Below are 17,441 nucleotides of genomic sequence, written 5' to 3' on the forward strand. Positions count from 1 at the left end.
TATAACTTTAAGTTACTTCTGGAAACTATAATTCGTTACTAGTAACGAAAGAAGTAATATTATTACGTAACGAGTAGCTGGAAGCGAAAAGGAACGAGTAACTTTACCGCGATGTAACGAGTGATACTACGAGTAAAGATGAACAAGTAACGCATTATAACTGGATTTTACTGCCAATTATCCATTCCACTATTAATTAATCACCTTAATCCATTAACTTTTCTTCTATAATGGTGCTCAGGTGTTGCACGTACGCGTGACTGATGTGCATCACATGACTGCACGTGGTTTATATGTTAACTTTAACTTAGCTGTCTTAATAAAAAAAGTAACTTAGCATTAGTACTTAATATTTGTAAATAATATTATTAAGTTAGTAACTTAATATGTAATATTAAGTTACTCTTTATTCTAAGTAATATTTAACTGTAATATATTATACTGATATAAAAGTAATATGTAATCTAATCCAAAACAGCCAAGCTGTTAAAAAGTGTGCGGCCCTCAAAAAGGCTATGGTGAAAAAAGATGTGAATCCAAGGTGGCGGCCAAGAAATGGCTGTGATGGTAGGTTAATGGTAAAAATTTTAATAACGACAATTCAGGTGAATTTTTGTGCCGCTTGGTCTTTGCACAAAATTCACCTGAATTGTCATTATTAAAATTTTTACCATTAACCTACCATCACAGCCATTTCTTGGCCGCCACCTTGGATTTCACATCTTTTTTCACCTTAGCCTTTTTGAGGGCCGCACACTTTTTTATAGCTTGGCTGTTTTGGATTAGATTTCATTTCTTTTGTATTTGTATACCCCAAAGCCGGCCTATGGCCGGTTTTGGGACCTTTTTAACCTATCTTTTTTTCTTTACCACAGGAAGAAGAAAAGATGAAGTATATGTACTTTAAATATTTTATCAGTAAATGTACAAATTATATATATAATACATATATTGATTACAGAAATCTCCATGGTGGTTTCTTTGTAACTGAACACTCTACAAGATGACTTCTTCTAGATGCTCTCTCTACAGGGTGAATTGTTTGTAGCTGAATTCTGTACAGGCGATTTGTTTGCAGCTGAGCTCTTTACATAATGGTTTCTTTGTAGCTGAACTCTCTACTAGGTAACATCTTTTTTTTTTTTTTTTTCTAACTGATCTTTCTACAGGGCAATTTGTTTGTGACAGAATCTTAATATACAGGGTGATTTCTTTGCAGCTGAACTCTCTACATGGTGGTTTCTTTGTAGCTGAACTCTCTACAAGGTAACTTCTTCTAGCTGATCTCTCTACAGGGTGATTTGTTTGTAGCTGAACGATCTACAAGGTAACTTCTTCTAGCTGATCCCTCTACAGGGTGGTTTGTTTGTAGCTGAATTCTGTACAGGTGATTTGTTTGCAGCTGAGCTCTTTACAGAATGGTTTCTTTGTAGCTGAACTCTCTAAAAGGTAACTTCTTCTAACTGATCTTTCTACAGGGCAATTTGTTTGTGGCTGAATTTTCTACAGGGTGATTTCTTTGCAGCTGAACTCTCTACATGGTGGTTTCTTTGTAGCTGAACTATCTACAAGGTAATTTCTTCTAGCTGACCTCTCTACAGGGTGATTTGTTTGTAGCTGAATTCTGTACAGGTGATTTGTTTGCAGCTGAGCTCTTTACAGAATGGTTTCTTTGTAGTCTCTACAAGGTAACTTTTCTAGCTGATGTCTCTACAAGGTCACTAGTTTGTAGCTGAACTCTCTACATGGTGGTTTCTTTGTAACTGAACTTTCTACAAGGTGACTTCTTCTAGCTGATCTTTCTACAGGGTGATTTATGTGTAGCTGAACTCTCTACAAGGTAACTTCTTCTATCTGATCTCTCTACAGGGAGATTTGTTTGTAGCTGAACTCTCTACAGGTGATTTGTTAGAAGCTGAACTCTCTAAATGATGGTTTCTTTGTAGCTGTACTCTCTACAAGTTAACTTCTTCTAGCTGATCTCTCTACAGGGTGATTTGTTTGTAGCTGAACTATCTACAAGATAACTTCTTCTAGCTGATCTCTCTACATGGTGATTTGTTTGTAGCTGAATTCTGTATGGGTGATTTGTTTGCAGCTGAGCTCTTTAAATAATGGTTTCTGTGTAGCTGAACTCTCTACAAGGTAACTTCTTCTAGCTGATGTCTTTACAGGGTCACTAGTTTGCAGCTGAATTCTCTACATGGTGGTTTCTTTGTAACTGAACTCTCTACAAGGTAACTTTTTAAACCAAGCACACGCCCACAACCGGCCGAGGGCCAGCAGTGGGCATGCGCCTGGTTTACTGAAATTGTTTTCGTAAAAGTGTGTGTGTGTACCTATCTACCTATCTATGTTTGTTCGTACGCACCCACGTGAGCAAAATCGTTTAATAACGGTAAAAGCAGCTTTTACGTAAGAAGTAAAAGTGAAATGAAGTCTGTATTAAACTTCTGCACAGGTCAACTTTGCTCTGAGGTGGTTTCTTTTTGGTTGACTGAAATACGGGTGTGATGACTTTCCTCTGACTACCTTCCCCTTGAGGTTTTCAGGCATTTAGCAACTGAAAAACAATGGTACAGGCCTCGTACACTACCAGAAATAGCCTAGCGCTTCGAGTTGAAAGGGGACGTATCCCTTATGTACGCGAATGAAAATGAAGAGCAGCTTTGAGGCTTTGTCTAGAGAATTTGCTGGAAAAAACACGTTAGTCACACTATAAAACAGTTTAGAAGATAGTTTTGTGCATAATATGTTGGTAAAAGCGGTTTGTTTAACAAACGCTTCCTTAGCAGTGCATAGCAATGTAATTGAACAAATTACGAATATTTCATGAATTATGAAATACGATAATTAGCTAATCCAAAACTACCTTATTGTAAAGTAGTAATACATAGTTGGTTAATTCATAGTAGTATATACTGTCTATAGTTAATTCCAGATGAGTTAGCTAGCTGCGTGGCACCTGGTTTTTAGAAGTAGCACAACATCAACTTGTTCTAGCTGATCTTTCTACAGGGTGATTTGTTTGTAGCTGAATTCTGTAAAGGTGATTTGTTTGCAGCTGAGCTCTTTAAAGAATGGTTTCTTTGTAGCTGAACTCTCTACAAGGTAACTTCTTCTAGCTGATGTCTCTACAAGGTCACTAGTTTGTAGCTGAGCTCTCTACATGGTCGTTTCTTTGTAACTGAACTCTCTACAAAGTGACCTCTTCAAGCTGATCTTTCTACAGGGTGATTTGTTTGAAGCTGAACTCTCTACAAGGTAACTTTTTCTAGTTGATCTCTCTACAGGGAGATTTGTTTGTAGCTGAACTCTCTACATGATGGTTTCTTTGTAGCTGAACTCTCTACAAGGTAACTTCTTCTAGTTAATCTCTCTACAGGGAGATTTGTTTGTAGCTGAACTCTCTACATGGTGGTTTCTTTGTAGTTGAACTCTACAAGGTGATTTCTTCTAGCTGAACTATCTCTTTCCATAGTTGCATGAACTCCCTACAAGGTAACTTCTTCTAGCTAATCTCTCTACAGGGTGACTTGTGTGTAGCTGATCTCTATACAGGTTTCTTGTTTCTAGCTGATCTCTTGAATTCTCTTCAGGGTGACTGCTCTATTAGGATGACTGCTCTATTAGGATGACTGCTCTATTAGAGTATCTCGATCTTGCAATTGCTGCACCAAGTTGGATTTCGTGTTATAACTCCGTGGCTTTAAGTCTGATTCTTCTACACCATTGATGAGCCTTTCTAAGATGATTACTCCATCTGTACAACGATTTTCAAAGCACTACACCAAGCGGTTTATCTGGTAGGCGTGGCAAGCAGTGGTTTTTTTTATTCGCTAATCTCGATTGCGTAATTGTTACACACTGTTGGTTTTTTCGTTGTATCTTTCTGTTTTTTAGCTCGATTTCTTTCAAACCACAAAAGGTTTGAGGTTCAATAGTTAACCTATTCACCCACCGATTTTCTTCCCATGCGCAGTTTACCCTGTAGGCGTGACAACATATTGGTGTTATTTTTCATGAATAATCGCTCATAACTCTTTGCCTGTTTATCGTATTCCAGCCAAAGTTAGTACCGAGATGCGCCTTTATATCTCCCTTCTGTGTGCCAAAGTTCAAGGCAATCAGATGTGGCGTTCGCGTTTTATAGCAGTTTTTGTAAGTGTGCGACAAGAAAAAGAAAAATAAGAAAAAAAAACGAAGAAACTGAGTCAATTTATGAAGTTGCATATCTCGGGAATGCGTGAAGCGATTTCGCTTAAATTTGGAATGTGGAGTGCTGCAGTTAGTGGGCATGTCCACAGCAAAAATCGTCTTGTTTCATCAAGGAAGCACAGAGCTACGGAGGTGCGAAAATTGCATTTTCTTTCTTCCAGTCAATATACTCACGGGTGTTACGTGCCAGCTTCTTGGGCCGCACGACACACTACCGTGTGTCTTGATATGTAATATAATACTTTCATGAAGTAACTTCTCCAACTCTGGCTGGTGGTGAAATCACAAACTCTTCTGCTATCATTGCTGCTACATAGAGTTGAGAGACTGATTGTGGGTCCCATGATGGCCACTTCCTTTCATCAAGTAACCAGTTTGGTCTGTTCCACCACAATGAAGAGGTATGAAACTGTTCAAAGGTGAGTCCTCTAGTAAGGAGGTCCTCTGGATTGTCATTGGATGGACAATGCTGCCAGGTGATGTTTGGAATTAACTGCTTAATCCCTTCCACTCAATGTTTGATAAACTGAGGTAACACCCTTGTGTTCTGAATCCAACACAACATTATTCGACTATCAGTCCACATATAAACGGTAACCTTCAGTTGAAGAGAGTCAATAGCAAATCTGGCAAGCTTTGCTGCAGTGATGGCGGCTATCTGTTCAGGCTTAGGGAGAGTGATCTGCTTCAGTGGCACAACACGTCCTTTGGCTATTACAAAACTGGATTGATTTATGTTTGATAGGAAAAGCTACTGCACCATATGCCTTGGTGCTGGCATCTGCAAAAACATGTAACTGCAATGAGGTGTGTGCTGAAGTTTTGTCTGGAAAAATGGTATACTTATTGAGATCCTGCAGATGTCTTATAGTATGGCTACCCATTCTTCCAGGATGTCTTGGTCTAGTGGTTTATACCACATATCACGTTGCTGCCACAGCTCCTGCATAAGCAGTTTGGCATGAACTGATACTGGGCTCAGGATACCAAGGGGACCAAATAACTTTGAAGAGTCTTGGAGTACCTCTCGCTTACACCCCATTCACACTACCTTCTAACCCGGGTAGAGCACGGCACAGCTCGAAACAAATTGCAGTATGAATCTATTGAGCCTAACCGGGTCCAGCATTACGCTCGAACAGTGCGTTAATATTCCTGGCAAAAGGAGCACCCACTAGCTTGAACATGGCAGCTATAATGTTGTACAACTTATTTCAGCTGGTTCTATACTTCCTCGCTACAATTTTAAATGCCTTTTATTAAGCGCCTAAATAATCGAAAGCTTGTGTGCTTGTTTTAGCTAATTATTATTCGGCGTTCGCACTATCGAACTCGCATCAGACGTAGTAGTGTGAACAAGGGCCAACCCAAGTTCAATAATCCAAGTTGAAAACACTCTGGCTAACCCGGGATAGTGTGAAAGGGGTGTTAGTGGTCAGTGGAGTAGTGATGTGATTAAGCCCCTTCAAGTGTAGGGATAACTTGTCAAGTGAAGTGTCCCATTGTAGCCCCAGAACATTGGTCAATGTATTCTTGTCTGCAGTGCCATCCCTGTGCATGGTGTCCATTAGCTGCCTACTGTTGGATGCCCAGGCTCTCAGATTCAAGTTTGCTGCTGAGAGAATGGATCTTGCCTGGCTGTAAAACTGTAAGGTTTCTTCTTCTGAGTTAAACCCTGTAGCAATATTATTTACATACAGGTTGGACTGTATGTTGTGAGACACAGAGGTATTATACTGTAGCAAATGACGGTTCAAAGTAGCAAACACTATGAAAGGGGAGCTAACAGAACCAACAACACTGCAAAATCTGCATGTGTCAAACTTACTGCTGGAATCAGACGTATCGGAAAGCCACAAAAATCTAGTAAAATCACTATCCTTGGCATGAAGAGCAGGCTTTCTCAATGTCTGTTGAAATTCCATACTTGTAAAGGTGGAAACGAAGGATGATTGACACTAGATCGATGAGAAAGAGATGACCAGTTAGAAGGCAGTCATTGAGGCTCGGTTGGTTGACAGATCCACGGCTACTACAGTCATATACAATATGGATTGGCATAGTGCTGGAATCTTTCCTCACTGGGTGGTGAGGTATGTAGTGGGCAGCACTGTTCCCATCAGGTGTTACTTGTTCTATGAACCCGACCACATCTGACTTGTTCCTTCAGTATGTTGTCATAGGTCTCTGGTATGCCAGGCATCTGTGCTAGTCTATGTACCAATGATCGGGTCCTTCCCTGGCATACAGTATAGTTGTCAGGAAGAGGTGGGTGATCATCCTTCCAAGGAAACATGGCACTGTAGGATCCATCATCTTGCCTGGTTTTGTGAGTACTGGAATACTGCTCCAGGAAGGTCTTATCTAAGGAGTTAGTCATGATCCCGGCTTCCTCTACTGCCCAAAACCTTTGTAAATTTTGTTTGTCAGAGTCATGGATCACAGCCACACTCAGCAAGCTTGAGACAATGTTGAAGGACTGTAGTACTGGTAGTGGCCCCGATAACACATACCCCAATCTGGAACTGACAGCTGTAGGACCATCGTAATGTGGTCTTCAATAAGGTGCCAATAGAAATCAGCCCCAATCAGTAATGAGATGTCAAAATTTTCTATACTAGAGACGGGGTGGGCTAACTAATGGAAGTCCTTTCAAATGTGGTATGTTAGAAATAGTAGTTCTTGCTGTGTTGTTGAGTGGCCTGGGGCAGCAATTGTTGGGACAACAAGTGTCGAAATTGGGATCAGGTCACCTCTAGGTGTCTTGAGATTATTGATCACATCATCCAAACGTCTCAGGAGAAGTTGTGCTGAGCCAAAGGAAGCCAAGTCGATGTGTTCAGATCTGTGAGGAACCGCTTCTAACATCTTCTCAGTAAGGAATGATCACTGGGATCCTTCATCAAATAGTATGTGAGCTTCTGCCTGTATCCTGCCATTTACAACAGTTGCTATCGCAGTCTTCAATAAACAGACAGTGTTTCTCATCAGTTGTAATGGGACAAAGGTTGTGAGAGAAGCAGTAGCTGTTGTAGTTGTTGCTGGGTTGAGTGTTGGCTGAGTAGTATTCTCACTAGCGAGAGAAGAGTTGGTGGGGGCAGTAGAGGACTAGTGGGTGTAGAGTTACAAATACTTGTATGATGTTTGCCATTGCATTTGTGGCACCTATTCCTAGATGCACATTGGGAAACACGATGGTGTGCAAGACAGCTATAACAAAGTTTCTCCTGTTTGATAATCGCAATGCATGACTGTTAGTCCTTGTGTACTTCAATTGTTTGAATTGTGGTTTCCTTTACAGTATGTGCACACTAGCTGCTTACTTGTATGGTCTCGTGATTTGTGGGTGGACTTCTTGCCTGCTGATTTAAAGAATGAGGCTGTTGGTAACCTTTCCTGAATTCCAGAATTGGATGTCTGTTGAGCCTCTACCAATAGTACTACCTCAGGACAAACATGTCCTGGTGACTCAGGAGGTACAAAACTTCTATTGTGAGGGCTCTCCCCATCCACAGAAATTTTTTTCTTCCTGGTCAAAAAAGAAGAGAGGGAGGCAATACCCAGTAATAAATCTGAAGGCCCTATATCAGTTTGTGCAAGTAGCACGAAGGGCTTGCATCTCCTATCAGATCTGTTACAGCAGGGAGATTAAATGGTAAAAATGGATCTAAAAAGATTCCTGTTTCCAAATCATCACCCGAGTCACCAGCACTACCTCAACTTTGCCTGGGAGGGAAAACACTACGAGTTTCAGAGCCTCCCTTTTGGCCTGTCCTCTGCGCCACGGGTGTTTATCAAAACCTTGAAACCAGTAGTGGACCTGCTAATACAGATGGGCTTGCATCTGATCATTATCTGGACAACATGTTATTCATGCATGCCAACAGGGGTCAACAAGAGGTAATGGCACCACTACTATGCAGGCTGTTCAGGTCTTTAGGACTGATGGTGAATGCACAGAAATCCCTGCTAACCTCAACCCAGCTAATAGAATTCCTGAGTTTCAAGTCATTGACAATAATCTTGCCACTAGAGAAGAATACAAAGGTACAACAGGCGGCAATGAAACTACTGAAATCACCAACACTCTCAGCAAGAGAACTTGCAATGTTCATAGGGAAAGCTGTGGAAACCTCCACAGCAGTCACACAAGCTCCACTACCCTACAGAATGCACTCGAGTCGGTGTTCCCTGAAAACAATCCCCTGTGGTGTACAAATCTGAGATAACTCTGATCAGCAAGATGATCAGGGACCTCAGCTGGTGTAGACTAACAAACAATGAAAGCACCAGTATGCCCTTCACAACCTGTGATGATCATAGAATCAAGTGTCTCACAACAGGGGTGGGGAGCAAAGACACAAGTACAGGAGGGAGCTGGTCAACAGAGGAGCAGTCCAGCACATCAGCTTCCTGGAACTTTCAGGTGCCTTTCTGGACCTGAAAACCATTTCCACCAACCACACAATACACAATTCTTCTGACGATGGACAACATATCTACATGCAGGAAGCTATATCAACCAGAAGGGAGATACAAACTCACTTCAACTGTGCAACTTACGTAGCTCTGGAAATATGGGAGTGGTGCCTTTAAAAAGATTTAATTATTTTATCACTGCATGCAGACTGGAATCCTCAACAAGATGGCAGATTCAGAATCTAGGGCGATGAAGGATCGATGTGACTGAATGATCAATCCATCTGTTTTTCACAAATTCACTGGTCACAAGGTCCTCTCCTAATACACTTATTTTGTCTCAACTAACCGAATAGCTGGAGGCCAGACCTACAGTAGAAGCAGAAGCAGTGGATGCTTTCACACAGAACTGAACTCCAGTTGAAACCCTATGTGGTGTCTGATTTATCATTGTATGAGTCAGATAAAGAGGCAACAAGCCAGAGTAGTACTGGCGACACCACTTTGACCATATAGGCCATGGTTCTACTCCTCAAAATGTTGGAGGTAATCCCCCATCAGCTTAGGAGCATCCCAGATTTAATCTTGAAATCAACCAGGAGTTCAGAATGGAACATTCAGTTCAAAAACTGGTCACATGGCCCATCTCAGAAAATCCTTTGCTTAACAAGGAATTTCCACACAGGCTTCAGACCTGTTGCTCTTCATGGAGACACAAAACCAACAGTAGTTACAACTCACAGTTTAGTCTAGTTGGTGTAAGCAAAAGAACAGAAATTCTATTGCTGGAACTTTTGCAGAGCTTTTTGAAATCTAGGGCTATAAAATGGATTGCTGAATTCATACCTTTCAGCTACGTTATATCAAAAGTCCATCAAAGAGTTTATGGGCAGAGTATATAGGACAGCACCCACTGGTTTACAGGGACTGAAAAGGGCAGTTAATGAAAAGCCATTCATTTCAAGGTACTCTGAATTTTATGAGGTTGGGTCGGTATTACAGTACCACTCAAATGCAACGTCGTCTCACGAGAGTGCAAGTGATTAAAAACTCACTAATTAAAGGGGATGGCACCCATTTCATTCACGAGTATTTATCCTGTTTCGTTTGGGATGAATGCTCGCAAACAAAATGGGTGCCACACCCTTTAATTAGTGAGTTATTAAATCGCTCACACTTTTGCAAGACGGCGTTGCATTTGAGCGGTACCATACATTTCATCAAACAGTTGGATAAAAGTAATCAATTATCTCTAAAGTGTATGTCAATAAAGGCATGCAACCATGTTTATGGCTCTCACTTGCCCTTCCAGATAGATCAGCTGATCTTTCCAAATTATCTGATCCCAGACCTACACATCTAAAGGAGGAATATTTCAAACTGTACACTTGTCAAAAGATGTTGATACCTTTAAAGCTCATTCAGTTAGAGAAGCTGCATGTTCAACTGCTACTTTACCAGGTGTCACAATACCAGACATCCTCAATGTGGCAGATTGGTCCAATGAAAGCACCTTCAAACAATTGTACCATCAAGAGAAAACGTTTGGGTCAACTGTCCTGTCATCTGCTAACACTTCCAACTTACATGTTGATATGGCAACTGAGCCTTCCAAAATGTAATTTAAGAATGGCTCAGGGCATGCAGTGCCTTCAAACTATGTATTTTAAATTACATGAGGAAGGTGAAGTTCAAACATCCTATGAAAACTCATGAACTAAACCCACAATCAATAGTTTTATATCCAAATCAAACGTTTACTGCTTATGCAATGGGATAATAATTACATCATGCATATGCAACTAACTAATAAGATTTAGAATTTAGTTCCCAAGCATAATACAGCTCCTACATCAATGTAGGGAATATTAATGCCTAAGCACAGTACAATTCCTACATTAATTTAGGGAAGATTTAGTGCTTGTGGCACTAATTTTTTCTATATATATATATATATATAGTGTATGTTTAATATTTAAAGGTGGTACATTGTATAAAGCTTTCAGTGTCTTGCATACTACTGTACTTAACAATACATTGTGTATGTACTTTCATGCAGATACCAGAATCTGTGAAACTGAAGGATGTTATTGAATTGCAATCTATTACATACTTAAGGTCTAAAGGAAGGATATGCACTGGAAAGATCTACTCACCATTTTTACTTCACCACGTTAAACAAACATATGAGCCAATGGCTGACGGTAAAATTAATATTGCAAAGAAATTTATGCATGAACTAGAACAATTTAAAACTGAAACGTTGCAGCATAGTAACATCATAGGATTTGTTGGAGTGTATGAAAGATTTGGTTATGATGTTCCCACACTGGTAACCGAGGAAGTTTTTTCAAACCTTTTAAAGTATTTAGAAAGCATTGAATATTTGGAAGAAGTTGAAAAGTATCGAATTATATCAGGCATATGTTCTGGATTAACATATCTACATGAAAATGTCAAATTAGCTCATTTGAATTTGACCACTAAAAGTATATTAATGACTCCTAAAAAGGTAGTTAAGATTTCTGGGTTTGAATATGCAAAATACTTCGACTCATCAGAACCTGCAAATCACCATTCACTGATAGAGTTCAGAGATGAAAAATCTACATTTGACTTTCTACCTCAAAATTTTTTTAAATGTACTGATGGATCTGCAGATGTGTTTTCATTTGCATGTGTTGTTCTAAATGTGTATTGTCTTGAATGGCCCATACCTGATCCAGCTACAGAATCAACAGAAGTATCACGCAGGGAAAAATATTTATTGAGAATTGAAAGTTCTGCAGATATTTACAGTGTGGTTCAGCATTGTTTATCAGATCAGCGTCCTCCAATTAAAAATATATTTGACCAATTGCAAAGGTATGTACATAGTATATACAAGGCTTCTATAAATATTTACATAGCATGCATACACTCTTGAATACAAAATTTAATGTGTGTGTATTTTAATGTATACAAATGCATTCATGCATTAAGAGGCACTATATTATTGTGTTTGTATAACCAAGGGAAGCTGGTACAGGCACTAAATGCACAGGTGTGTTATATGAGTAAGTGTATTGAATAAAAATCAAGAAATCCCATTGTGATTTTCATGCATCTACAGGGAGCCTGGTAATTTGTATAAAAATGGGCCATTTTTGCAGTTCATGGTGAGCATTTTAAATTTGAATTGAATCCACCCAGAGATATGTACATTGTCTCAGGGCTGCCCACAGGGGGGGGGGGGAGGGGGGGACTGGGGCATTTTGCCCCGGGCCCAGCCTGAAAGGAGCCCCAGGAGGCCCCATGAAGGGCCCCCTGAATACCTGTTTAAAAGATCAATATACTCTAATAGAGCAGTCAGATCTAAAATACTCTAATAGAGCAGTCACAGTATTCTTCAGAGGAGCAGTGTAGAAGCTTATAGATAAGGAGATATGGTTGGTGAGGGGTAGTTATTGTCATTGTCAGCAGGTTGTGACCTTTTTTTTTTTTTGGTCTTCAACTTACAGCTTGGGTGAAGTTGTGATTCAGAATGGAAACCTCCCTGCCTCTGTGGCCCCACTTTAACTCTTTGCCCTGGGCCCCTTAATTTCTCTGGGTGGCCCTGCATTGTCTTATTTTAAATAATTTTATTTCTTTATCTTCCTATTCTGTTAGTCTTCTTGATTTTGGAATGTTTACTGTATGTATAAGCTTTGCAAGTGTTATTCAATTATCTTTTAAGTTTGGAGGGTAGTAAGGACATATCGCAAACATAAATTTCATGTAGATCATCAGTTAAACTGAGTAGTGATGTGTGATACTTATTGATATATCGGAATATCATGATACTCCAGCTGTATCACGATACTGATACACACGTAGACGTATCAATATTTTGATTGCACAATCACGGAAATATGAAGGTCTGGCTTTCTTCAATTTAAGAGTGTAGCTGGGTTTTTTACCTGTTTCCTAGACTCCTTAAGCTTGTTGTATAATAGTACAATGGTGTAATGGCTGGTACTAAACAATAAAAATTTATCGGCCACCCACGCACTTAGTTAAACTTGGCTTCTTTGTACAAAGGATGCACTGTATTGCATATCGATATCATATCGTGACTACACAGCTGTTAGATACAGATACACCATTTCAGGCGTATCGCACATCACTATACATAAGTTACATGTACGTAAGTGTGATTTTTGGTCACACCTACTGTTGTATGAGTGAATCTATATAGTTACCTATGACTGTATTTAAGATCACGTAATTGTACATGCCTTATTTTACAGTAGATGGATGTAATAACCCCCTCTCACCACCAAATTTGTAGACTCCAATCTACTGCTTCTAAACTGCTATAACTTATAAACCATGCAATAGGTTAGAGTGATCTTTTGCTACTTTTGTATACTGTACCTTGAATCAGAGGCCTCTTGCATATATGCACTTGCACACTTGCTCAAATGCCTGAAAACCAGACTTTCAGATCTTTGCTTAAACTGTCAACAGGTTAGCAATGTTTATTGCATCAGTACTAGACTGATTAGTTTCAAAATGTTACATGTGGTTTCACCCAGGAAAATTTTTGCACTTTAAAGTAATATAATGGCTTTGTGTTTGTCATTGTGTAAACAAAAACTCAATAATCAAATTCCTTGTTCTATAGTGAGTTATCTGTCTCCTTACTGTTTACCTTCATTAGTAGTGCCAAAATCACTTAGAAAAATCATCTCACAATGCTTATTATCAACCATCAAAAAGCATGCAATGATGTCATCTTTCCTGCAATCATGTGCTATAGAGTGGCTATCTCGGTTCTTGTTCACTTAAGGGTTAACCTCTAAAGAATAAGTGCAGGGGCTTCTGAAACGTTTGACAGAAGCTACAAAACACTTAGAAAGTGATGCTGTACATATGGTGCTGTGACAGTAAGTGGGTTGATAAGAATCCTAGTCAACTGCTATGGTGCCACTGCTATACGTACAGTACCACCTACAAATTTCTTACCGACCTCGGTAAAGTATTAAGGTGCAAATTAATTTAATAGAAGTCGGATCGTTGATTGAGAAGTCATATCCAAAGAAGTAATATCTCAATAGTTGTTTTAATAGACCAGTCACATAAATTCTATTCAGTACTCACATAGACACATATCAAGACCATGCGGCCCAAGAAGCTGGCATGCAACACCATGAGTGTATTGGCAGGAAGAAAGAAAACACGACGACTTGTACGCATTCATAACTCCATGCTGCTTTTGCAAAATGACACGATGTTTGCTGCGGACATTCCCACCTGTCAGTAGTTTACATACTAAATTTGAGCAACATCACTTCAAGCATTCCTGAGATATGAGACTTAAAAAATTGGCTTAGTTTCTTCTGGTTTTTTTTTTCGGTTCTTTTTTCTTAGTTTTCTTCTTTTTGCACAATTACAAAACAGCCATAAAACGTAGACACCATATCCAATAGCCTTGAAATTTGGCACACAGAAGGGGGTATAAAGGCGCATCTTGCTACCAAGTTTGGCTGGAATATGATAAACATCAAGGAGTTATTAGTGATTATTCACGCGAAATAACACCAGTATGTTGTCATGCCTACGGAGTAAACCGCTTATGGGGGAAGAAGCTGAAAATCGGTACGTAGATAGGTTAACTATTGAACCTCTAACCTTTAGTGGTTTGAAATAAATTGAGCTAAAGACCATGAAGATACAGTGGAAAAACCAACAGTGTGTAAAAATTATGCAATCAAGATTAGCTTAAATAATCAAAGTTCCATGTAAGCACTAACTAACTCTCAGCATCAAAATTACACGGTACGTACATACTGCATCCACTATTTTTGGTGATATATACCATTATTTATTTTCAATGTACCTATCCGTGCTTAACTTTGAAATGGTTTAACAGATACAGGTACGTACAGTATACGTAGATGCATACTTTGTCTTTTTTGAGCTGGATGTGATCATTGTTTATTAAAGTTGTGTCAAGTCAGTCAAATCAAGAGTTCATAATATGTGACCCAATTTTAGAAAAGCGTCGACATCTGCACAATTTTCAAAATGCATTTTATTTGTTTTTTGTTTTCTACAGGGACAGAGGAATGGACTAGCTAAGTTTCAGTTTCATAAGTTAAGCAGTGTTGGAAATACAGCACTAGACAGCCGGACAAGCAAATAAATTGATATGTACTAGAGCTGAGCGATACTGCCATTTTAGTATCACGATTGATACTAAAGCAACTATTCACGATACTGAATAGTTCACGATACTTACAAATAAGTCAATCATAGCTGGTGCCACATGGTATATTGCTCAGCATTCCTGCAGGAAGTCCTTATAGGTGATAGCAAACTAGCTAGCTACTATCATCCTTGTTTACAGTAACAGTTATTGTAACACATGCTTTGAGGTTGTTATGGTGTTCACACCTCTCTGCAGGGGAAACCAGATGGGTGGACTTTATCATTTACAAGGATTCTTAGCCAAGTACTGCATCACAAATGGATTTTTAATGATGGTGATGTACAGGCATGGTATCACGATAGTTAATAACAAAATATCGCGATATCGATACTTACAAAATATCGCAATATATCGCTAAAACGGTAGTATCGCTCAGCCCTAATATGTACAGAAGCTATCGAGAAAAGAATCTACATGCACTTACATAAATCATCATAACTTACTGATACAACGGCATACGGAATTGAATCTTTGCTCATTGTGTTCGCCATGAATTTGTGCATCCACCAAGGTATAGTTTTTGCCCCAGGCATGCTTCTGTGTTTGAGAAGGAAGGAAAATTCACTGAAAAACGATCGTCGGTAAATTCTTTCGTCACCGCAACGTAAACAAATGCCTGTAACTTTGGAATCCTTTCGTGTATGGAGATGAAACAAAGATTTTTGTACTCCCTATGAACAGGCGAACACGATGATTCCCAGGATTTATCGCCCACCAGTGAGGCAATAAAAACTTTTTTTCTGGAGCTTGCATTTTTTACCCATAGTTTTTAAATGAGTTTTATTACAAAAGTACTGTTGTGCGTATATCGATGGTTTTCCAAAATTCGGTCACATATATATTTATATATATCAATACCATAGCTGTTTCACTGCCCATACAAAAGTCTCAATAGTAGCAGTGAAATTTATCCCATATTTCACTGGTAGCAGTGAAAAAGTTGTAATTGCAATTTCATTGGCTAGAATTTATGTTAACAATGTAGCGCCAATTATTGACGCGTGTTTAGTACATGTACATGGCAACGCTAATGCACAGCATGCGTACATGCAGCGAGTATGGTATTAACTGGGAATAGCATGGGTAGCAGTGAAATTTGAGAAAAATACCACTCTTGTTGGATTGGAAATGGTAAATTTCACTTGGCTTCGCCCCGTGAAATTTATCCCCATTTCCAATACAACACTTGTGGTATTTATCCCAAATTTCACTGCTACCCATGCTATTACTAGTACTAATACATGTACAACATCAATATCGTGTCCTGTACAAAACTCCAATAGCAGCTTGTGGTATATTTTTGATATACTACAGCAAACTAGCCAATAGAATCAGTATATGTGACCGAATTTTGGAAAACCGTTGATATACGCACAACAGTACTTTTGTAATAAAACTCATTTAAAATTTATGAGTAAAAAATGCAAGCTCCAGAAAAAAATTATGCAAGTTTTTATCGCATCACTGGTGGGCGCACTAAGACTCCAATGGATGCATCCTGGACATCATCGTGTTCGCCTGTTCATAGGGAGTACAAAAATCTTTGTTTCATCTCCATACACGAAAAGATTTCAAAGTTACAGACATTTGTTTACGTTGCGGTGACGAAAGAATTTACCAACGATCGTTTTTCAGTGAATTTGCCTTCCTTCTCGAACACTGAAGCATGCTAGGGGCAAAAACTATACCTTGGTGGATGCACAAATTCATGGTGAACACAATGAGCAAAGATTCAATTTCGTATACCATTGTATCAGTAAGTTATGATGGTTTATGTAAGCGCCTGTAGATTCTTTTCTCGATAGGTTCTGTACATATCAATTTATTTGCTCGTCCGGCTGTCTAGTGCTGTATTTCCAACGCTGCTTAACTTATGAAGCTGAAACTTAGGTAGTCCATTCCTCTGTCCCTGTAGAAAACAAAGAACAAATAAAGTGCATTTTGAAAATTGTGCGGATATTGACGGTTTTCTAAAATTGGGTCACATATCACTTGTACATTTGATATATGCATCTGATTGGCTAAATTTATTTGATAGTGTTTAGTTGTTTTACCAGTTAGGCATGTCCGACTTGACAACTAGTGGTACCATAGTAACCAATACCTGTAACCTGGCAACACCAACCGTTGCTAGGCAACCACCACTAATACTAAAAAATATTTTGACACCATAGCAACGGTTGCTAAGCAACCACCAAAAGGCATATAACTAGGCCAGATTTAAATTTTGTTGCCTAGCAACAGTTGCTATGGATTGTTGGACCAATTTTCAAGAAGATTGCAGGCGTGCATACTCCTTCAGCATGCTATAATTACAAGGAATTACTTACCAGTACTAATAATGATGTAAAAATATGAGAAATTGCTGTTATTGCTTCCAAGTGGGAGACGAGATGTTGTATTAACATAATTATTATTATACTCATATACATATATATCAAGAGTTAATAATAAGAGAGGAGAGTGTCTAACGCTGTATAGGCCTGTAATAGATGATTGCGCAGAAGTTAAACGGCTTCCTTTCCGTGTAATGTATAGGGTTCTAGTATTCGTTCGTTTCCTTACCGCAATT

The 17,441-nt window shown here is 39.1% G+C and overlaps 1 protein-coding gene across 1 annotated transcript in view; it reads left to right on the forward strand.

The window, feature by feature from the left end:
* Positions 1 to 17,441, forward strand: part of LOC136258997 (uncharacterized) — an 81,070-nt gene that overhangs the window by 6,632 nt on the left and 56,997 nt on the right. The window contains exon 3 of the mRNA XM_066052405.1: positions 10,697 to 11,502. Within this exon, the coding sequence (XP_065908477.1) occupies positions 10,697 to 11,502 (806 nt within the window). The remainder of the gene's footprint in view (positions 1 to 10,696; positions 11,503 to 17,441) is intronic.

This window comes from Dysidea avara, chromosome 1, assembly GCF_963678975.1.
Source record: "Dysidea avara chromosome 1, odDysAvar1.4, whole genome shotgun sequence".
Classification (NCBI taxonomy): domain Eukaryota; kingdom Metazoa; phylum Porifera; class Demospongiae; order Dictyoceratida; family Dysideidae; genus Dysidea; species Dysidea avara.